At 42.2% G+C, this 24,416-nt stretch overlaps 1 protein-coding gene across 2 annotated transcripts in view; it reads right to left on the minus strand.

The window, feature by feature from the left end:
- Nucleotides 1-24,416, minus strand: part of Mcc (MCC regulator of WNT signaling pathway) — a 373,270-nt gene that overhangs the window by 233,268 nt on the left and 115,586 nt on the right. The window contains exon 1 of one of the 2 annotated variants that reach the window (XM_052742121.1): nt 5,006-5,569. The exons of the other annotated variant lie outside the window; for it this stretch is intronic. Coding sequence (XP_052598081.1) covers nt 5,006-5,062 — 57 coding nt within the window. The 5' untranslated portion in view covers nt 5,063-5,569. Of the gene's footprint in view, nt 1-5,005; nt 5,570-24,416 lie in introns of those variants that run through there. 2 annotated transcript variants of the gene reach the window in all.

Genomic DNA, 24,416 nt, shown 5'->3' on the forward strand with positions numbered 1-24,416 from the left:
AGCTTATCTTAAACCATTACACACACACACACACACACACACACACACACACACACACACACACACACACACACACACACACCAAAAAAGAAACCTGGAAGCTTACCTCCAGTCCTGCCATGACATTGGGAACCCTCGAGCAGCAAATAGAGAGAACTGCCCGGAAGAGAAGTTCAGCCAGCCCAGAGGCAAGAGCAGCCTGTCAGCCATGTGTTTACGCCTCTTGCTCTGCTCAGTCACAAGAAAGCCACTCTGAGTGCTGCCAAACAGCAAAATCATGAACAAGACTGCTATATTTTATTTGTTTGCTTGTTTGTTTGTTTGTTTGTTTTTCTTTGTGTAGCACCAGCTGTCCTGGAACTTAGTTTATAGACCAGGATGGCCTGGAACTCAGAGATTTGCCTGCCTCTGCCTCCCGACTGCTGTGATAAAAGTGTGTGTCACCATCCCCGGCTAAGACTGCTGTATTTTTATTAAAGATTTATTTTAGTTTTATTTATGTGTGTGTCTACAATTATATATCTGTACATGTGTGTGCCTGCCCACAGAGGCCCGAAGAGAGTATTGGGTCCCCTAGAGTTGGAGGTTCTGGAAGTTATGAGCCACCCAATTTCCATAGACTTTGGTCCTTGTAAGAACACTAAGCACTCTTAACCACTGAACCATCTCTCCACCCCCATGATTGCTACTTTAAGTGTCTAAATTTTGAATTTGTTAGATAGCTATTGACAATGCAAAAAAAAAAAAAAAAAATCTCAAGCCAAGCATTTCACATCAGTTCCAGGAAGGAAAGCAGTAGATAGCCATAAACTCAAACATCTGTAAAATACCCACCTATTCGCCAAACTCCACATCAGGTCTTGGCATTGCTGTTCCGTTGTTTATTGTCTAAATCAGCACTCAGTAATTTATTACAGTGCCAAGTGAGTCTTAGAAAGACAGACAGAAAGTACAGAGCACGGGGAAACTGGGTGATCTTTCAAGCCGCTTGCAATACTGCTGTAACGTACACATGGTCACACGAAATAATAGTCTATGCCTCTATGCAAAGAACAGCTTTCTTCCAGAGAGGTGTGCATCTTAATCAGAGTGTCACTAAAGCCACCGGGGATGGTGTGTGGCAAGTAAAGGAGGACGGGCCGCAGCATGGCCTCTGCTCTGCTTGGGAGTGGACAGAACGGATGAAAAAGCTTCAAAGAAACAGACAGAAGATGGTATCACTTCATCAGCGGGCAGTCTCTGTAAAGCAATGATGGAGGAGGATTTCTGCCCGTTCATTGTTCCAGCAACGCTAAAAGTGCAAAGGATAAAAGTTGACTGCTACAGAAATTTCTTGAAGAAAATAACGTTTCTTCATCGCCGGAGGTTTTTAAGGATTACCAGGAAATGGAAAACTTCAAAAACACATTCTGATGTTTCCACATAAATAGGTAGCTGTCTACCAGACAAGCAGATAACAGCTATTCCTCAAGGATGAATCGACTTGAGGTGCATCTCAACACGGCTGCACCTGAAGACATTCCCTCTCCAAAGTCTGCCTTGGTCTAAGAGGCGAGCGGAGTGACTGGTTGTGAAACATCGTTCACCTCCTTCCTGATCCCACATCTTACAGAGACAGAGGGAACTGCTGGCCGAAACGCAGGCCCGTGAGGAAGACAGCGAAGTTTTCCCTTGACAAGCTTTGGCAGAATCAGATCAAATGCTATTGAAAGCGTGGCCTATTCTGCATTCTGACTGTGAGGGGGGTGAGGCTGAAAGTGAATCGTTTAATCTTTCGAATTTTTTATTTAGCAGACGATGAAATCCTTCTCTAACCCCATGTTAAAAAAACAAAACAGAAAAAAAAAAAGTCTGCAGTCTTTGACAGGGACAGGGACCAGCTAAAAAAACAAATGAGCAATTCATGCTTCTCCAATATCCAGCCCCTCCTGTATTTATTCTTACTACTGATATTGTCAGTTCAAACTTGATGCAAGCATTTTCGGGTGAAAATAAAAATATACTTGAATGTTCCTAGATGGAGGCCATTGACCTGCCTATAATCAACTCACAGAAGCTTGAAATGCTATCAAACAAAAAGGTTACAAAGAAATCAATTTAAACCGACAAAAGGAACATGTTGAGGAATTTCCTGTTTCCATCTAAGTTCTTACACCTGGAAAACAACCAATGGTGAACATTTAGCCCTAGGACTCCCGACCTCATGGCCCTGGTAGCCATAATCCCACAGCTGTCTCTAGGGCCATCCACAGAGACCACTCCGTCCACTGGCCACCAAAGAAAAGCTTGCTGCTCCCACTAGGGTGTTAGCAGGTGTCAGCTAGAAACCAAAGTCATTCCCTCTTGCTCAGTGTCAACATGATTGTCAAAGAGTGCCTCCTGCGGCTCCAGCTAGAAGACTCCTGCAGAAGGGTTAGCCTCACAAGTCAATACCAGCAAAAGAGCTCCTACTGATGACACCCGGACAATAGTGGGTCCTTTTAGAGACCTTCCTGTCCCAGCAATGCCCAGTGAACAACAGGCGTTTCACCCAGCATGTGACCCCTCCTGTGACCTCCAGACAGCCTCCAGGCTCCTGGGCAATAAGGAATACTAAAAGGGACCCTGAGTGTTTTATTAGCCATGCTTCCAGGTGAGGGGGGGGGGAATTAACCACCAAGGGGGAAGGGGTTGCCTGGCAGTGCATCAAAGGAAAACCAGTGTTCACACACATACACACACACACACACACACACACACACACACACACACACACACGAGACAGACAGACAAAGAGACAGAGAGACAGAGAGAGACAGAGACAGAGAGAGAAAGAGACAGAGACAGAGAGACAGAGACAGAGAGAAGAAACTCTATACCAAAGACTCAGTTTGAGAAATACAAATAAGCATATTTAGATCTATGGATGTTACAGAAAGGATCACTGTCAGAGCCATTATTCAGATAAATTGAACTGCCATTCAGGGTTCATAGGAATGAACCACACACATCTTGCACTACCAGCTCTCTAAATAAATACAAAAGTGAAAATAATCTCCTCGATTGGCTATTGCAACCATATCACCTTCAGGAAAACACGGATGCTGTAGAGAGACGGGGAGGACTGGATGGGGACAGAACAACGAAACCATGGGAACCACAACTGGTTCTAGAGAAAGTGAAAAACTGAATGGACGCCAATTGAGGACAAGAGCGGGAACTCTGGTGATCTGAATACTGTTGGCCGGGAACCTTGATGTCCTAGGGACAAGAACATGCCACGTAATCTCAAATCCGATTTCTCCGGCCAGTGCAAGACCACAGGGCACCCTCGATTCTTTCATTTAGTCACAAACTTTACGAGGATGAATTAATACAGTCAGGCCACGAATGGGCAGCTTTCTTCCAGCTCCAGTGTCCCAAACTCTCTGAGCTCTTGATAGGCACTCACTGGAATGCTACTGCTATTCAAGTAAAACCACATCTCCATTCTGCACTCCAGCCACCCGCACTGTTCCTAGCTCTCATCCAAGTCTCTTCAGGTGACAGAGTGAAAGTGGCTACCTTAGAGAGGCTGAACAAAAGGGGCCTGTCAAAACCCTTGCCGGGAGATAACCATTAGTGGTTTTCGATTATTAAATGGTTATTAAATGCTTCTTGGACGGGTTAGTTACGAAGCATGACTCTGGGTTCTAGCTCAGACCTTGCCCTAAATACAAAATGGGCAAAAGCTCACCTAGTCAGTCCCTCGTGCCTCCCTCCCCTCTCACTTCCATCTGAAAATTCCATCCTCACTCAGCATTTCTCCAGCCATTCACACAACAGGAGGGTAAGTAAATATGGTGAGTTAGGAGAACTCTCTGCTTCATACAACTAACACCTCAAAATGCTATTTCATACCAGTGCAAGAACAGAGTCATGATACTGGGCGCCAAGCAGGGCTGTCTGTCACTACCACAGCCCGCTGGAGTTACCGCGCCCATCCCTGGATATTCCTCCTCAACAGCCCCTCTGCAAAAGGGGCATCCTTTCATTTTCTCCTTATTTTCTGACGTCACCAACGCTTGCTTCCCACTCACTTTCCATTTCCTTCCTCTGGTCCCCCTTCCTCTTTTCAGTCGTACTTTTAAGCGGCACAGATGACCTTTGAGACTTGGGCCACCATACCCGGGCAAGGTGTGAAGAGGGACTCCAAAGAGCCCGAAGCAAGAACACAGAGCCCCCCCCCCCCCCCCCCCCGCATTCCCTGAACACCTGGTTTTATAGGTTTCCCACCACTTTTCATATATTTCATTGGGTCAAGCATCCCTACAACTATTTCCCCCAAAACGTGGCTCTGAACACCTTACTGCTCACATATTTGCATACTGTTTGATGCTGATTTAATTTCAAAGCGGGTTTCAAACCCTTCAGTGCAAGCCCAGGAATTGCAAATGTAGCCTCAAAGACACAGGAGTCCAGACCCTGGCAGGAAACAAAGTTCCAAGCAGCTTTGATGTGCTTCCTCCCCCCCACACACACCCCTCCCTTGTGCAGGTCATTCATCTCTACCCAGGAAGGGACCACCTTGCCTGAACCCTAGCAAACGCAGCACACGTGGGCGCCAAGTGAGAGGTTCAATAATCCGTCCTTTCCCAGGTCTCCAGCACAACCACCGCCCCAGCCCCACCAAATTAGTGACTGAGGCTTTAAACTCAGTGTTCCGACTGCCACGAGGAATGTAGCACATAAATAGAGGAGGCGGTAGTGAAGGGACTGGGGTCTAGACTCTTGGAAATAAAACGCCTAGTGGCTCAGGGAGAGAGCTGTTTCTTTTCTAAGCTACTCGGATCAGAGTGAAATATAAAGCCAGTTCGGGTCGGATCCTGAGTAGCACAAGTTAAAACAAGATCCGGAAAAATCGATCAATCTTCAGTTGCGACGCTTCCAGCCTGGGATCACGAAGGGTGGGGTAGGGAAAGACCAGGGGTGATGCGGGAAGCCGAGGCACCGAAACCCGAGCTCCGGACCTCAAGCAGTTCCTTACCTCGCTCAGCTCGGCTGAGGAGTCGTTACCATATTTCACCGCAACTCCAGAATTCATGCCTGCACTTTTCAGAGCCAGGCTCGTCCCCAGACCTCGGAGCGTTGGAGCCTGGCTTAGGCTGGATAGCCTGGGCTTGCTCCCCGCCGGCACATTTCAGTCTAGACAGCCATTTTCACCCAGGACAGCGGGCGAGGCCAAGGGAGGATGCAGAAGCTCGACACGGAAAGTCCCGCTGGAATCTCACCAGCGAGCCATAGCCGCGGGAGGCTGGGCAAGGAGGCTGCGCTTGCTCGCAGCAGCTGCAGCGGCCGAACCGGCGCCCTGACCCGCCCGCGCGCCCGCCGCGGAGTCCCGGGGCGATGCCACCCTCTGCGCCGCCTCGAGCCTCCTACGGTACCGCGCAGATCCCCATCACCCGGCGGCGGGCGGGCAGCAGCTCGCGCCGGCGCCCAGCAGAGCTCGGGCACCCTCCGGGAGAAGCCTGGGCAGTGAGGCGAGGACGATCCGCGCCTCCGGTTCCCGGCAGGAAAAAGCTGGAGAGAGCCGGAGCCGAGCGGCACTTCACGCCGAAGTTTCCCCCCTTTGAATCGTCTGGAGTTGTAAGTGGTTTCTGATTGAACACAGCTGTCTAGCTGCTGGCTAAGGGCTGCGCGGCGGAGGCGGGGCCCGAAGGAGAAAAGGGTGGGGGGAGGGAGCGGAGGAGACCGTGCCGAGAGAGCAGGCATCCTTCCAGGTCCTCTGCAATAGTAATTACAGCACCCGGGTCCAGAAGGGAGAGAAGAAACAGGAAAAGCCACCTGAGTAATCGTGCAGGAAATTGAAAAAAAAAAAAAAAAAAAAGCCTTCCCTCTTAGGAGCCGCTTTCCATGATTCAGTAAGGTCAAGGCAAACGTGAACACCGTACGTCCGCCAGCGCTGAGCGGTTTCTCACGGTACATTAAGATTTTTACAAGAGTGTGGGCCGGTCATTTCCCTGATTAGTCTCAAGTCAGGCTCCCACTTTTCGTGGCTAGGGCAGAGTGCATTTTTCTACACGTCCATAACCGAGATAAAACACGCCCAACCCTTGAAAGATTTAAAATACTCATTTAAAATACGCATTCATGTCCTCTCCAACCTCCCCACCTTCGTTAAAAACACATGCTTCCACCCAGCTTGGTGGTGCCAGTCTGTAATCCCAGCGCCTAGCAGGGGCAGGAGAATTAGTAGTTTGAGGCTAGCCTGGGCTAAATTGTAAGACCCAGTCATAAATAAATGATCATTGCTATGCAGGCTGAGCTGGGCTGGTTATTTCTGGAGTCTGGAAGGTGAATTAGAAAAGCTTAAAAGGCTGTTATATCCAATCAGTCTGAGTTACTTTAGAGTGAAACTCTCAGTGTATATGGGGAATGGGCTGGGAAAGAGGGGCTACGTGGGGTTTTTATCTAAAGTTAAAAGGTCAACAAGCCTGGCTGGTGGTGATCCAAGCTTGTAATCATAGCTCTAAAGCAGGAGGATCACACGTGCAAAACGTGACTCCACTGTACCGTGAGTTCAAGGCCAGCCTATGAAACTTAGTGAGACCTTGTTTCAGTAAAACAAAACAAAAGGCAAAATGAGGGCTGGTGTGATAAGTCCCACTGAATCTGAGATGCACTAAAAACCTTTAATACAGGAGGGCTGCATGATTGCTTAAGAAACCTCGTCAGTCTCTTTTCAGACAATGGGAAGAAAATATCTCCACCTCTAGGCAGACATTTCCTGAAGCCTTCTACGAGAAAGCCATTGCATTGTTCCAATCCAAAGTCTATTTTTAAAAACTCAAATAGGATGTTTATTTTTGTCTTAAGATGGCGCAAAGGGGCCACATTTACATTCATCTTCTTTCCCATCCCCTTCCTGTTTAGTTCATTCATTTCCTTATTTTGTTTGTTTGTTTTTGTTTGATTGGGGGTTTTTTTTGTTTTGTTTTTTTGAGACAAGGTTTCTCTGTGTAACAGATCCCTGATAGTGGAAGAACATACTGCCACCGATCAGGCTATGTTAGCAGTTTCAGTGTTGGGGAGGGAGGAAGCTGTATTATATACAGAAATGCAATAGGCAGTATCTAGACCCTCATTCTCCAGGACCCAAGCCAACCCCACGGTCTTCAACAGGTAAGTTGTAAGGGGGAAGAAACCAGGTAAGCAAGTGCGAGATCACAAGAGGTAGAGCTCTAGAACTTCACGGATACACAGAGGCCTATCAGCCAGTGGTAGGATGTGGACTTTATTGGGATCTTTACTTAAACAAACAGTGAAAATGATAAATGATAAAAGTATGACCTTAAGTCAGTTCTGGTAGCACCAGACTTAATCTGATCATGTGGGAGGTTAATGCACAAGAATCGAATGTCTAAGGTCAGCTTCAAAAGGAGAGGTCTCAAAAAATAATAAAAATTAAAATAATGATATCTACATTCAGAAACATACTTTTAATGTATTTAATTGTGTTAAGAAATGATTGGGGCTGAAGTGATGGCTCAGTGGTAAAGAGGGCTGGCTGCTCTTCCAGACTCACACTCAATTTCCAGCACCTACACGGCAGCTAGCAAACATCTCTAACTAAAATCCAGAGGATCCAATGCCCTCTTCTGGCCACCATGGGCACCAGGCACAGAACATGTTACACAGACATACATGCAGGCAAAACATACATACACATACAATATTAATAATGGATGATTAATTTCAGATATCCTAATGATCATGTGGTCACATTTTAAAGTGTCCTTTTAGAGGTATATATTTAAGGCTGAAATGATGTCTGTGATTTCTGTCAAATACAGAAGACAGGGAAATGGATGAGTTATTGATGAAACAAACTGGTACAACTTAACTAATAACCATTAAAGCTGAGTGACAGGTAAACAGTCCCTGTCCTGCTGTACTCTTTGAAAATCTCTCTAATAAACACACTCACGTGGGCTGTCTCTGCTTCCTGTGCCAAGAACAGACTCTGGTGCCTAAAAGGCAGAACGAGAAACTAGGAAAGGCTGTTGCAAGATCAGGGATGCTTTTGGTTTGGAAGAAATCAGTCAAGATGGTAAGAAATGGGTGGATTTGAGATGTAATTTTTAGGTAAAAGTGTCCAGGCTTTGGTGAATGATTGGATACAGTTCATGAGACAGAGGGGGAAAGTCATGGATGACTGCCAGTCTGGGGGTTGAGTCAAGGAGAAGGACCAGATTTTAAGGAACCCGGGACTCTGTTTTAGATGTATTAAATTTGAGTTTCTGGGGCTGGGGAAGATAGGTCAATGGTAGAGCATTTGTGAGACTGTGAGTTCCGCCCTGATAATGTAAAAATTAAGTAAATAAATAAGGAAAACTGAGCTTCCTATTTGGCACCTAAAGAGATATCAACAACAGTTGGACATCTGAGCCTTGGGTTGAGGGAGAGTGGGGCATATGGTGATGACTTGGACATCTCCAGCATAAGGATTATAACTGATGCTGAAAGCCATGAGAATATATGAAGTCACCTAGGGAGAAAGTAATGAGTGCAAAGATGTAGTTCCAAGACTTATCACTGAGATGCTGACATATTTCCAGGTTAAACAGAACAAGAATCCAACAAGAAGATCAAGAAGGAAAATCCAGAGAGGAACAGAACAGCTGCAGATGTGGCAGCCCTGATGTGGAAACGACGCTTCTAGAAGTGTGGCAACCTCTGTAGGATGCTGTGGAGAAGCCAGGAGAGTTGACATGGAGTGTCCTTTGGTTTGGGAGATGACAGGTGACCTCCAGAAGAACAATCTTTCAAAGTGGCAGAGATGGATGGAAGCTAGAAAAAGGGAAGAGGCTGAGAACATCTGGGGATAACTTTGAGAAGTATGCTGCCCCAAGCCCAGGTAACAGTGAAACCTGTCCATTGTGGCCTGGCTCCTTCTGTGGGCTACCCTGCTTTAGGCTCAGTGAGTGACTTAATACTGAGACATAGCTGGGATGTTCATAATTAGGTTGGTCTATGTGTACAATTTCTAAGAAAACAAGTATTTGCAAACGATTTCCAGACTAAATCTCATGTGCAGAACAAACAAACAAAAATCTTAACTTTTTCCAACTGCAAACAAACCCAAGTAAAGAAAGCACTACTGTGCTCACTGATGGCATTCATGGGCTGCCTCACACCCGGCCCACACATTCCAATAACCTAGAGTCATTTTCCAACAACATCCCCGCCATTATCAGTGGGGAATTCCGATTAGAGGTTTGCTACCTCGTTATGGGATGTTTTGAAAACTACCCCAGTGTCTGATGAGATCATTTGGAGACTGAATAGTTATCCCCATCATTATCAATGTCCTGAGAATCTTTCATTTACTCATTTGTAGTCCAAATCTCTTTAAACTATATCAGATTCTTCCCCATGGCGGTGGGCGGGGGGAGGAGGAGGCTAATCAGTGGAGATTAGAGATTTGGAAATCCCAGAAAGATTTTTAAAAAGGAGAACTTTAAATCATCGTAGGAGTACCTCCATATGTCAATGGAAAACAGAAAGATGAATTAAGTAGATGCGTAAAGACAGATCTAGTAAAATTTAGAGACTATGCTGAAATCACATGCATTCCAAATGCCTGCCACTGTTATTTCTGAATTATCCCATTGCTCCTTTAGCGGGAATGCATTCCTGCAGTGGCTAAAAAGGAGCACAGACAGACAGGAGCTGGGGGTGTAGATTAGAGATAGAGAGCTGACCCGGAATGATCAATGCCCTGGTTCTGATCCCTAGAACCACAGAGAGGTAAGGACAGAGAAGTAAGCTGTGTACCTGACATAACCAGGGACAACCAGTGACGAGGTTAACCTGGCATTGTCCCAAGCTGAGGTGAAGATGGGTCTGGAGCCAAAGCAAGCCACTTTCCCAGGCTTTGAGTCCACAGAATGAAGTGGTCGGGGCTTCCTCCTGGGATACACTGGGACGTGAGGAATGGGCTCTTGCCTGGTCCAAGGCATCTTTAATTGGTTTGCACAGGTGCCAAGAGACCAAACTTGCCATTCTGAGCAAATGCCCTCAAACCGGAACCGTCTACCATTACCTTCCTTGCGCCTTTGTGTTTTTGGTGTTTCATTGTATTTTAAGCAAATATCTTTTTATGTAACTACTGAACAGTTTTGTTAAGTCTTGTCATCACCATAAAAATCATGTCTACCCAGGCAATGGAGGCACATGCCTTCCTTTAATCTCAGCACTCGGAGGCAGAGGCAGGCAGATCTCTGTAAGTTTGAGGCCAGCCTGGTCTACAGAGTGAGTTCTAGGACAGGCAAAGAAAAAAACAAAAACAAAAACAAATCATGTCTAAGCTGAATTTGTTGCTTTCCACCAAATTCCAACTTTAAGGCTGGTGAGAAGGCTCATCTGGGAAAGGTAAGTTCCACAAGGCTGATGACCCAAGTTCAAATCTCAGGTCCACAGGGTTGGGAAAGAGAACTGTCTCCTGCAAGTTGTCCTGTGACTTCTATACGAGTTTCATGATATGGGCGTGCCCCTTGCCATATATGCACAAATAAAATAAGGAAATCCAATGAAATCTTTTTAAAAAACAACCTCAATTACAGTTTACAAGTTTCTGTAAGTGGAACAATAGTTTCTGGTCTAATAATTGTAGTAATGTCCAATTCTTCCCCTCTCTTCCAGTCATTTAGAAGACAGTCCTTCCCTGTCCCTCTGCTTTAGGTGGCATCTCCCAAGCACCGTTCCTATAATTTAATGATATGGTTCAAGTCTAAATCATCTCCTGTACTCTAGCCTAGGTATTTTTCTCCAAAGTGTATAGCTTTGTATCATGCTATGCTACAAGTTAAATTTTAATGAGTTTTATCAAAATAGAATTAATACATAAAAACATTACCTTTTAATACATGTAACTCACAGTTGAAATGTAACTCAAAAGTATAGCACTTGCTTCGAAGTGGCAGCCCTGAGTTTCATCCCCAACACCTGGAGAAGAAAATAAAAGGGAGAGGAGGGTGTACGGAGAAGCGGTATGACAGTTCTAGAGGCAGTGGGACCTGGAGGAATGGAGCCAGTAAAGGAGGTGGACTAAAGTCTCATGCAGTAGCTAACTTTATTCAGAGCCTCAGACAATTTATAACCTGAGAGTTGAGAAAGGTCACATGAGTAAAGTTCTCATGAGTTCAAGCTGTGTCCAATCACAAAAACAAGACATATATGGCAAAACATGTTTTTCCATAGAGAGGATAGTTTAAACAGTTTTTTAATATATTTTATGTGCATTGGTGTTTTGCCATGAGTGTCAGGTCCCCTGGAATTGGAGTTACAGACAGTTGTGAGCTGCGAGGTGGATGTTGGGAATCGAACCTGGGTCCTCTGGAAGAATAGTCAATGCTCCTATCCACTGAGCCATCTCTCCAGCCCTAGTTTAAACATTTAATTGAATAACAACAGCAAGAAGTGATGAGTAATCTATGGTAAATTCACTCCTATTCACTACACGTGGGACAAAAACACATTCCAGAACAATTCCCTGTTTTGAAGAAACTGGGGTCACGAGACTTTGTTGGGAGCCATCCCTGATGGTCCCAGCAGAGGATGTAAGGAGTTGGCAGGAGACGGAGGTGAGCCTGGCCATGGTGGTGGTGAGAATCTTGCAGCCTGACTGACTAGCAGCCAGAGTGTTTCTTTATTTATATAAAATTTAGTAGGCAAAAATACATTCATATTGTTCCAAAACATAGATCATATCACTTTTGGTTTTGGACATGTGTTTCATTTCCTTTTGCATATCTTTTAGTCATCATTGATAAGCCATGACAGAACAGAGTTATTTCCAATCATTTTCCCTCAAGTTTTGACATCATGGATAAACAGTTATCATTTTTACTCATTAACCCCATAACCAAATTTTTAAGAATCTAGAGGCATATGACAGCACTTTTCTCAGGTTGATAGCTTTTGTGGCTACAAGGATGCTAGATCAAAACAAAATCTTCAAGCCAATAGTGGGTGGGTTTTAGCCCACCTCACCTTAATTCCTGAACGGTTGAGCGGGCTCTCTACTGTTATGTGGGCATATTGTCATGTCCTAAGCAGTGTATTACTAACTCTTAATGGTCAGAGTGTCCAAGAAAAACCCTCAAGCCAAAGCTGCTGCAGTTATTATTTAAATTCTGGCATTATATAATGTTTATATTTTATATCCTTGTAGAATTTGTTTATATGTCTAATCCTGGCATTCTGTTGTTCCTTGCTCATATGACACCACAGTGGCTCTGTATGTGCTAACTTTTCTAAGAAAGGGAAGTCCTGATATCTCATTCTTTTATCATCTTTCCATTCCATTCTTTGCTCATCAGTGTAAGTCTCTGTGTAGGGCAGAGGTAACTCCAGCTAATCTAACTGCATTGCTGTATATACCACGTAATTGTCTGAGTGTATAGTGGGAAGAGGCTTGCAATCTGATCTGTGGCCAACTCCTCCAGCCCACCGAATCTTGTTGACCTTTTTAAGTTGACTTTGTTTTGAATATCTTGTTCCTGAGTAAGTAAGGGGACAGATGTCTCAAGAATGTCCCATAGCCTCATATAGAGACCTCTGGCTTCTTTATGTGTGTCACAACCTCCTACTCTTCAAGTAGATAAAAGTGGGAGGGGTAGTATGTTCAGGACTATCCTGGGGAAGCTTAGAAGCAGTACTCCTAGGAGAAGGCATAAACGATTCATAAGAAATTTCCATCAATCTAATATCCCCAAATTGTACAAATATTAAAAGTCCCTCAAGTATGCAACAGGTGGAGATGAAAACCAAAGGTGGCATGGCAGCTGCCATGCAACTCAGCTCTGCTGGATCTTTGTCAAGCAGCTGTGCTGGCCTTATGACTTCTGCCATTCCCATCAGATATGGCTGTGCCAACTCTTGCCTTGTTTTCTTGGAGTGTTCTCACAAGCACTCAGAATTCTCCTCACATGACTCCATTTGTGGACTGTGTTCCAACAAGGAGGGAGATACAGAATGCATATATATAATTATGTTGCTATGAATTTGTCTATTTGGGACATTTCATGTAAAGAGAATAACACGTGGCTCTTTATATCAGGCTTCTTCCACTTAACATGTTTAAGAGGCTCGCCATGTTGTATATATTCTTGCTCTATTCCTTTTTCTTGCCATAATATTCTGTGTATGTCACATTTTCCTTTTTCCATTTACCAGCTTATGCACATTTGAGTAACACCCACTTGCTGGCAATTCTAATAATGCTTCTGGGAATACATGTTAGCAAGTTTGTCTGTGGATGTATGTTTTCAATTCTCTTGGGTGTGGAAATAGAATTACATGGCAATGGGAAAACTCTATGTTTCACATTTTGAGAAACAAACTGTTTTCCAAAATGGCGGCCCTTTTTAAAATTCCCACCAAATGTATTTTAATTTTTTGGTATTCTTATCAATTTTTTTAAAGATTTATTTATTTATTATGTATACAGCATGTATGACTGCAGGCCAGAAGAGGGCACCAGATCTCATTACAGGTGATTGTGAGCCACCATGTGGTTGCTGGGAATTGAACTCAGGACCTCTGGGAGAGCAGCCAGTGCCCTTAACCTCTGAGCCATCTCTCCAATTTTTTTAAATTATAGCCAAATAGTTTTAATTTGTTTTACTCCAAAGACTGATAATATTGAACATCATATGCTTATTGGCCATTTATGTCTTCTCTGGAGAAATCTCTAAAGCTTTTTATTCTGTGATACCGGGAATAGAATCCAGGGCCTCATGCATGCTAGGGAATTACTTTATCAGTGAGCTGTATCTCCAGCCCAAAATGTTTTAAAATTGAATTGATTTTTTTATTATTGTATTTTAAGAGGATTTTTTGTGTTTGGTTTGTTTGTTTTTTGTATGTTCTGGAGATTGGACCTTTATCAGTTACAAACTTTCTTTTTTTCATCTTCCATAGGTTGTCTTTATCCTCTCTTCACAGAGATCTTTGAAGTTTAAATATGTTTAAATATTGTTGTGAAGTATTGTGGAATAGTCTTTTTGATGTGTCACTTGGATTGGTTTAATAAAAAGCTGAACAGCCAATAGCTAGGCAGGATTTGCAGGGCAGAGAGGGCACTGGGAAGCAGGGCAGAGTCGCCCACCACACATGGAGGAAACAGGAAAGCAGCATGGGCCATACAGAGTAAAGGTAGTAATGCCACGAGGCAAAAAGTCATAAGAGCTAGTTAGAAACAAGCCTAAGTTATCAGCTGAGAATTTATAATTAATAAGGAGTCTCCATGTGGTTATTTGGGAGCTGGCAGGCAGGACAGGAAAAGTCCAGCTACAATGAAGCCCAGTTTACCTAAATGTTCTTACTATGACAGTTAATCTTGCCCATCGACTTGATTGGGTTGAGGGAGGCCTAGATGATTAAAGTACAGCACAGATGCTATGCCTGTCTATGAGGGTGTTTCCAGAGAGGGTCAGATCATAAGGGTTCTGACGTTTAATCCACTGAGGGTTTCAAAATAGGAAGAGATTTTTCGGGAGAACTACAGAAGGTAGGCTAGTTTGGAGGTGCATGCCTTTGAAGGCTCTGTCTTGCCTCAGTTTCCTCCTCTCTTTTTTTCTCCTCACTTCTCTCTCTGCTTCCTGCCCACTGTGCATGCAGTGATCAGCCTCCTGCTCCTGCACAGGCTTCTGCTGTTGTCGTCTTCTGCCTTCCCACAGGCCCAGAGTCAGCAGAGCCAATGATTACAAACTGGGATCTCTGAAACTGTGAGGCCAACTACGTCCTTTCTCCCAGAGTTGTTTCTGTCTGATGTTTTATCACAGGGAAAGGAAAGGTGACTGACATAGTAACTTGTGCTTTTGCTGAAGAGTTAATAAACTATTGCCTAATGTAAGATCATACTGTCTTTTCTTTTCCTCTTAATAATCTTACAGTTTTAGCTCTTACATTGAAGATAGCAATCCATGTTGAATTACATTTTGTATAATATAAGGGTCCTAATTTAATGGGTGTGTGCATGCGTGTGTGTGTGTGTGTGTGTGTGTGTGTGTGTGTGTGTGTGTGTGTTCAGTGCTGGGGCTCAAACCCAGGGTCTTGTGCATGGTAGCCTGTGTTCTATCATTGAGATATATTCACAGCTCCCAAATTTCTTTTTCTTTCTTTTTTTTTTTTTTTTTGATATTTAGCTATTTTAGCACTATTTATCGAAAAGATTATTCTTTTCTCACACTAAATTGTTTTGGCACCCCTGTCAAAGCCAATTGACCGTAAGTGTGTTTGTTTATAGAATCTCAAATCTATTCCATATGTCTATGTTTGTGCCAGTATTTCATGATCTTAATGATTCTAGGGTATTTTTGTTGTTGTTTTCTGTTTTCAAAACAGAAAAGCGTTGTCTGACTTTGTTCTGTTTCAAGGTTGTTTTGGCTGTTCTAAGTCTCTTGTGTTTCAGCAGGAATTTTGGAATCAACCTACTGGTATGTAAGGAAGCCAGAAGTAATACACTGGATCTCTATAGCAATTTAGAGACATTGACATCTTAATAATAAGTCTGCTGGTCCACATATGGGAACTGTCTTCTCATTCACTTAGGTCATCGATTTCATGAAACTGTTTTCAATGTACAAATTTTACACTTCTCTCATTAAATGTATTACTAAATATTTATTCTTTTTTTGTTTGTTTGCTTTTTGTTTGTCTTTGAGACAAGAGTTTCTCTGTGTAGCCCTAGCTGTCCTAGAACTTACTCTGTAGACCAGGCTGGCCTTGAACTCAGAGACCCACCTGCGAACTCAGAGACCCACCTGCCTCTGCCTCATGAGTGCTTGGATTAAAGGCTAGAATTAAAACTGCCTGGCTTCTTCTTTAAAAATTTTAATACAATGCAAATGGGCTTGACTCTATTTAATTTTTCAGATAATTCATTGCAGACATATAAAAATTAACTTATTACTGGCATGTGAATCTTATATCCTGAAATCTTATCTGACTTATTTAACAATTGTAGTGGTGAGTAGATTACTTAGAATTTTCTACATGCAAGATGATTTATCTTCTGCAAAGAGAGGTAGTTTTTCTTTACACAGATGTCTTCTGATTCCTTTTCTTGCCTACTTGCTCTGGCTAGCAATGCCAATATAATGTTGAAGTGAACAGTGGAGACATGCATGCCTTGTTGCTAATCTTCAAAAAAAACCCCACTCATTTGTGCTCTTTATTCCTCCATCAGTTTTATGTCTCACTACTCCAGTGTAAAACTTCTACCCAGCTCCACATTTTCTTATTATTCTTACACTGTCAAGCTCATTCCCACATTTCTTCCCCTTGTTCCCTCTATTGATTGGCGTGTTAGCCATTTGCTTCTCTTAAGTCTTAACTCCTAACTCCTATCCTGACATTAATCTTTCTCAGCTCTCAATCATCAACACTTCTGGCCTCATCAGCTCCATTCATGGGTGTCAGTTAAGGCTCAATTAAGTGAAGGGACAAAGCGGAGCTAGTATGGCTGTGTCAGGATTAGAAAATGGAAAGTATTCTTACCCAGTTGGTACATAACTACAGTCTCAGATCAGCAATGCTCTCCCCTGCCCAGTCACTAAACAGTTTACTCAATCCCATCCCTAGAAACCACCAGACTTTTCTGGAGTTAAACAGCCATAGGACTAACATTTTATACAACTGAGGTCTAAAGAATGATTCTCTATATACACTGGTAGCAGCAGTTTGTGTGTGTGTGTGTGTGTGTGTGTGCGCGCGCGCTTACTATCAAAATCATAATTGACTTTGTCTACATTTTTGAAAATTTTGCTTTTTATTTTATTCCATTTCTTTATTTTTCCCCTCTCTTCAAAAACACTAAAATTTGTCCCCTTCCTCAGACAGCTTATCTAATATCATTTTTCACATTACTAGCATGGGTGGTGGGCATTATTTGGGGAGAACATGAAGCCTTTAGGAAGAACAGGGTAGCTAGAAGAAGCCACTAGGTAAGGCCACTGAAGATATACATACAATGCAATGATTTCAGTTACATTGTTTACAGGAAAATGGATATCATTGAACATGATCATGTTAAGCAGATTAAGTCAGCATCAGGAAGACAGGAATTATGTTTTCTATAATTTGTGGATTTTAACTTTTCTAGAGATACATAAAATCATGTGAGTATATTGACAGGAAAGTAGAGGTAGAACTGTTGAAGAGAACAAAGAAGAACAGGAAGCAGGAGAGGGGAGAAGGGGAGAAGGGGATCATGGGAGAGCCTATGCTTAAAGCACATTATATACTTGCATACAAATGCGGTTATGGAACCCAATACCATGAAGAGTGGAACTATATCAATTAAAGCATTTTTATTTTAGTTTTGTTGTTTTTGTTGTTGTTGTTTTTGTCTTTTTCAAGTCAGGCTCTCACAATGTAGCCTTGGCAGTCCTGGAACTCCCTATGTAGACTAGGCTGGCTTTGAACTGGCAGAGATCCTCCTGCCTCTGCCTCCTGAGTGGAATGTTGGGTGCTGGGAATCAAATGCACCACTATGTCCAACTAAAGGTTCTTTTTTTTTTTTTTTTCTTTTGAGACAAGGTTTCTCTGTGTAACAGCTCTGGCTGTCCTGGAACTTACTTTGTAGACTAAACTGGCCTCGACTCACAGAGATCCGACTGCCTCTGCCTCCCAGGTGCTGAGATTAAAGGCCTGCGCCATTACTACACAACTAAAGTATTCTTTAAAAACAAACAAACAACAACACACACACACCAAACAAGAAGAAGGAGTTGTAGTGGGACTTGCATCTTGCCACCTTTGGCCACACTGGATCAGACCCTCCCCTCTGAGAAGTCAGCCTGTCTATGATTGGCCACACTGGATCAGACCCTTCCCTCTGAGAAGTTAGCCTGTCTATGATTGGTCACACTGGATCAGACCCTTCCCTTCGAGAAGTTGGCCTGGTCTATGATTGGTCACAGTGTTTTTCCAAGAGCTTTGCTCTTCTCTCCTAGATTCTCATCGAGCTGGTTGATTTTTGTCAACTTGACATAAACCTAAACATATCTAGAAGAGGTAACCTCAATCAAGGAATTGGCCTCTAGGTCTGTGGGGGCATTTTCTTGACTAATGATTGATGGGGGAGGGCCCAGCTCATTGTGAGTGGTGCCTCTGGGCAGGTGATCCTGGTTATATGAGAAAGCAGGCTGAGCAAGGGCCATGAGACCAAGCTAGTAAGCAGTGCTCCTCCATGGCCTCTGCATCAGCTTTTGCCTCCAGGTTCCTTCGTTGGGTTCTTGCCCTGACTTCCCTTCATAATAGATTGTAAGCTATAAGATGAAATAAACCTTTTCCTCCCCAAGTTGCTTTTGGTCATGGTGTTTTATCACAGCAATAGAAAGCAAACTAAGTCACTCTTATTCTCTTGGCTTGTGGAGTTAGACAATGAATTTTGCTCGTTATCAATACACAAGGAACTATCTTCTAATAAAACACACTATAAATTCTCAGTTTTCATATTCTATGCAAATAAAATGTGTGATCCTTAGTGACCCAAGAGCTTTTAAGGTGCTGAGATGAACACAAATCCACAACTTACCTCTGGCTCACAATTCCCTTACCTGTCATCCTTGTTGGAAACACCCAAGCTCCTAATAACATCCATGCCAGTGAGCTTTTCTTCAACAGCAGATTCCAAGGTATGGCTGCTTTCATTCTAAGAGCTTGGATACCCTTCATGCTCTGAATGCCATTGTGGATGTAGTGTTCAACAAATTATGGCCATTAAACTAAGACATAGGAGACTGATACTTTGAATAGAATGAATACAAAAAATATTGGTAAATTTTAATAGTTTAATTTCAGACTAAATTCTGCCGCACACACCAATTTAGAATGTCAAGTTTGAATTATGCCATATCACAAATCTCTGTTGCAGGAAAAAGAAATGGAATGTTTGTATCATCTCTTCTTGTAAAATGCCTAGGACAGAGCATAAGGAGAAAATGAAGGAGGAAAAGGAAAAGGAGGAAGAGGAAAAAGAAGCCCTTAAGAGATTTTTATTGTATTAAGTAGGAAAATCTACTTAATATTAGCCATACTCACAATTGAAAGACTATAAACATAGCTTGATAATGTTGCTTTGAAAGCTTTGCATTGCTAACTAATTTAAACCCAAAAATAATAATGAGAAAAAGAGGGAAATCAGTTTGCAAGCCTCATCTGCTAGCAAAGCCAAGTCCAGGATTGAAATCTCGCAAGTGTTGAATATTTAGCTACAGGTCATTTATATTTCTGTCATGATTCACTAAGTTCTAAGAGTGAGAGAAGGTACATTTCACATAGCCCACAGGAGCCCAGGCATATCTAATCTTCCATCTCCACTTTTAATTTGTATCTGCAAAGTGAATGAATGAGCAACTGTGGGGATATAAAAGCTAGGGTCAAATAAACATAATGCATGATTCTATTACACCTGATGCCCAGCTCTGAACAAATAAACTCTATTACATGTGCTGGCTCTGTATCAAGAGAGTACGGCAAACTATTCTTCCCCTATCAGACAGACATGCAAAATCTGTTCAATACATTCTGGGAAATGCACTGATTTGATTTTGTGTGCATGTGTGTGTGTGTGTGTGTGTGTGTGTGTGTGTGTGTGTGTACACGTGTGCATGTACACGAGTGTGCGTGCACACTTTCATTTAGTATCATTCACTCCTTTTTAATTTAAGCAAAGCAAAATGGAAATAACACCAGAACAGATGCAAAAGTATGGTGAAAATATCTCTTAGACAAAGCTATGTAAATGAAGGCAACGGTCTATGCAGTCTTCCTGATTCCTCTTGGTATTCAACTACCCAAATTAGATTCATTTCATTGACTATCTTCATCAGATCTAAGAAAACTAGGTACTAACCAAAAGAAATATGAGGCAAAGGTTTTCCTTAAAGCAGGATACTAGGTTTTGAAAGAAGGAACTTGATTAAACGCACATTCAAGATAACAATTAGCTAAATGCTGGAACTCGGATGCCTGACATACTTTAGCATATGAATTAAATTTTCTCTTAGCCAACACACTTAAAAAAAAAAATGTTCTATTCAAACATGTCCCTTCAGGGAACAGGCCATATGTGGAACGAATAGACTCGTAGGTCCATGTGGGCTTAGCTGGCAATTTCTGAGTTCATTGGGAAAATGCGTTTTATTGCATTATATTAAAATAGATACTGGCAGATTTATTTCAGCACATCACACTCTAATGGGCATGTCTGTTTAATCAAATGTGCCATGACTCAAACACATGCAGGTGTACCAGCAGTTGTTTGCCTGCCTAATAATACCAAAACAAAAAGCAAAAACCAAAACAACAACCACAACAACAAAAAGGGGATGTTGATGGCCAGATGTTGAAGACTCCGCAGCAAAGAAGATACATCCCTGTGGCGAGGACAGGGACAGAGCGGTCCCATGCTCAGTGTGGATTACCCTAGGCACATTCACAACTCTATTGCACAATGTTTTCCACAAAGCCTTCACTCCACAAATGGAATTTAAACATGGGATTGTAGCATAGGCCCATGACAATTGTAAACTCAATCCACACGTGTTCAACAGTGCCAATGTGGGACCTAATTAAGATACAAACTCAGGAAAAGCACATCATTCTGAATGCCCAGAGAGTCCACAGCCGTTCTCTGAATATCAAAAGGAGAGATACTATCAGTATATAATTACAGCCTTCATACTTACAGTCTTACAGACGGAAGAATTCACACAATTTACATATCATAAGATGCCTAGGAAGGCTGAAGAGCCTTATGAATCGTAAGGAGAAAGAGCAGCAAATCAATTATAAAAAGGTGAAGGTCAGATGATTTCAATTATTGATAGTTCACTGTAGGAGTTAGCTATATTTGAGTAAGTCTTGAAGGGTTTAGAAGCTCCAGGGAGCCGCAGTGTGAGCACATCCATTTTTAGAGCACTGTACTGCAGACTTTCCACACAGGAATCATTGCGAGTCTCACTTTCAAATGAAGACAACTGAATTCCAGAGAGGGGGAACATTTCCTCAACATCACAAAGTTAACAAATGCCTAATGAAGATGCAAATTTCAAGTCTAAGTCCAAAGCCTGTTCTCAACCATGAAGCTGTTTCCTAAGGCAATCTTTTGTGTATCGATACTTCGAAATACCTATTTGAGAGGAAAAAACATTTAACACAATTATTTGTGTGTGCATCTCTCCAAGTGTTTGTATGCATGTGTACTAGAAGTTCACCTCTGTGTCTTCTTTTACCATGTTATACCTCATTTTTAAATTGTATTTGTTTATGAATTATTGTGTGTGATGTGTATGATGTGAGGGAGGGACTTGTGTCATGGCTCCGCTGTGTGGAGGTCAGAACTATTCAATGGAGTAAGTTCTGTCTCTCTACCTTTTCATGGGTTCTGAGGATCAAATTCGGGTCACCCAGATTGAATGGCCCTGAGCCATCTCATCAATGCCTTACCTTATTCTTTTGATTTTAGGTCTCTCCCTGAATCGAGAGTTCATCAATTTGGATGGACTGACTGACGTACGATCTCCAGATCACCCTGTCTCTGTCACTGACTCTCGCCAGCACTGGGATAACAGATGTGTACCACATCACCAGGCGTCTATTTACATGGGTGCTAGGAATCTAAACTCAGGTCTGCATGCTTTTGAGCCAGGCCAGACACTTTTACCAATGGAGCCATCTCCCCAGTCCTGATATGATGCTATCATTAATGGAAAATGATTGTAGTTTGTTTGTATACAAGGTCTCACGAGCCTGATATGAACTCATGATTCCCCTCACCTCTGCTAAGATTACAAGTGTACACCATCATGGCCGGCTCCTGCCTTTCCTTAAAAAGGCTCTGAGAATTAGGAAAGGATTTGAGACTTCTTGCACTCAAGGGCCCAAGAGTCGTTTTTCAGCCTAATTTCATTGTGGGCTTCTTCTGACTTCTAGAAAAAGTATGCTTTCACTCCTAAAAACGTAGTCATTAAAATACCAAGACCATCACCACAAAAACCTAGAAAAGCCAACTGCATGTGTCACAGAATGACTGAAAGACACGTAAAACACAGAGTTGTTTTTAAAAACTGAACTTCAGTAGCAGACAGAAAAATGGGCTATAAGTGAGAAATACTACGAAAGTCAAAGAAATGCAATCAGTCATGTGGAGAAACAGACGCTTCAAATGGTGGTGAAGTCATGGACAAGACAATCCTGCTAGAGAATGCAGCCGAGTCGCCGAGAGAAACACACACCTAAACAAAGAAATGTCACCGTCACCCTGGGTGGAACCGACTTTTAACTGGCAGAGCAGTCTGTCTACCTCCAAGCCCTCTACTTCTGCAAAATATTTACGCTTCTGAGGAAATACATGTTTATTTTAGAACGAGAGAAGCATAGTGCTTAGACTTTAGAATTTTCAGGAGCCAGAACCTAGTTTTACTATTACCAGAGTTCCCTGGCCAAAAAAAGCAGTTGAGTGAAAAACACGGCGGGGAAATCCATGTATATGTGACATCATTTAAAATAAATTAGCTGCTCTCAAATATAATTTGGGAAATTTTGGCAACTTGGAGAGTTGACCTGAGTGTCTTCCTAGGAGAGAATAAATGTAACGCTATTGATATTTTCTCAAGTACTGCAAATAGGCTGTCCTGCACTTTTCCTTGTCGACACAGTATATACCTAGCTTTAGTGGAGTTAACAGTCCAATTTCCCAAAGCTACAACTTTATTTAAAAGGCAACACAGAGGCATGGAATGCCCTTCATCAAGTACTCACGCTCTGAGTTAGTGAAATCCTCCCACAGTGACAAAGCTGGTACTGTCGCGAGTGCAAACAGACACAGGAGCGAGGGGCCATTTCTAGGCAATCGGCTCAGTTTTATAAAAACAGAATTCCTACTTATTTGAAGGCTAGAAACAAGACCAAAAGATGCATTTTCTATAGTAAAGCTAAAAAAGTTTTTTTTCAAAAGAATAAGAAAATACTTTTAAAAAAATACAAGTTTTATTCTCTGAGTCATAGAATTTTAAAAAGTTTGACCCCAATTCTCACATGTTAGTTTTGGAGGCTGAAGTTCTTTGCTAACTTGAGGGGGGTAGGAGGGGGAGCTATTTGGAAGGAGGAACGTCTGGATTCCAAAAGAACTCACCAGGCAAGCATGAGAGCCAGCAGGATACTCCCAGGAAGGAGGGGGGCCGGATATAGTCAATATTTAAAACATATGGCAGCACCCTCTCTCTCAGAAACATACCCATTATAAGAAGTTGCCATCGTTCAATCTGAACTTGGCTCTGGAAGGGCAAATGTTCCTTTTTTTCTGGAGGCCAAACAGCATCCCTAAAAGCAAAGCACTCGGACCTAGCCTTAGATGAAGGGCTACAGGCAATTAAAAACTGTTGGGAGAAGGAGAATTAGTCTTCCCCAGAGATGATTCCCTTAATGGTTATCCAATCCAAGTGGTCAGCCCTAAAAACACACATATAAAAATATGCATGTAAGCAACACTAATGGACTCAGCAGGTTGCCTTTATGTATTTATTTATATATGTAACAATAATAAAGAATAAGAGGCTATGAATTTGAAAGGGGGGATGGGAGAGGTGGGACAGATCAGGGGATAAATGATGTAATTATAGTTTACTTCAATTAGATTTTTTTTTAAAGGTAAAGCCATGGCTTAAGTATAAATGAATGTCATGCTTGTGAATCATTGTAAAGCTAGTTTTGGGATGATTCCAATGTTTGTAGTTCTAACAAGTTCCCAGGGGGTATGGATGCTACTGAATTGTAGACCACACTAAATAAAAGTCTGTGTCTTCCTTTCTTTTACCACTTAGAAGAAAAAAAAAAACAACCTATATGTATTATGGAACCATTCCAGTGTGATCTCAAACTGTTTCTACCTACTGAATATCTAACATGGGTGTGATAAAGTTCATTTTAATGATTTCTGCATTTAAACTTCTTTTTATAAATTTATTTGAATTTATTGAAAGACATGATTATACAAAATTACTCAATAGAAAAATCTTTTGAAAGGCAAATATGAATAGTTTCGCTTTAAAATGAGTTAAGAAATTATGAGAAAACAAAAATTGTACCATTTGCAGCTGAAATAGATGTAAACATTTCAGCAAACAAAGAGGGACTCTATTCCCCTTACTCCAATTCAATTATTCAATTAAAGTTTGCTGGATGAAGTCAACAAACCAGAGTCACTCATCTTGTATCTGTTTACCTAACTCTTACATTAAACAACTGGCTGACTTAGAAAATAATGTTTCTTCTTCGCTCCATGAATATTAATTGAGCATCAGCAGGGCACTAGGCATTAGTTGGGTGCAGAAGACAGAGAGAAAATGAGTTAGAGAGACAAATGATGAGTAAAAAACCAATAG

This window comes from Peromyscus californicus, unplaced genomic scaffold, assembly GCF_007827085.1.
Source record: "Peromyscus californicus insignis strain IS unplaced genomic scaffold, ASM782708v3 Scaffold_17__1_contigs__length_78620276, whole genome shotgun sequence".
In the NCBI taxonomy this organism is placed as follows: Eukaryota; Metazoa; Chordata; class Mammalia; order Rodentia; family Cricetidae; genus Peromyscus; species Peromyscus californicus.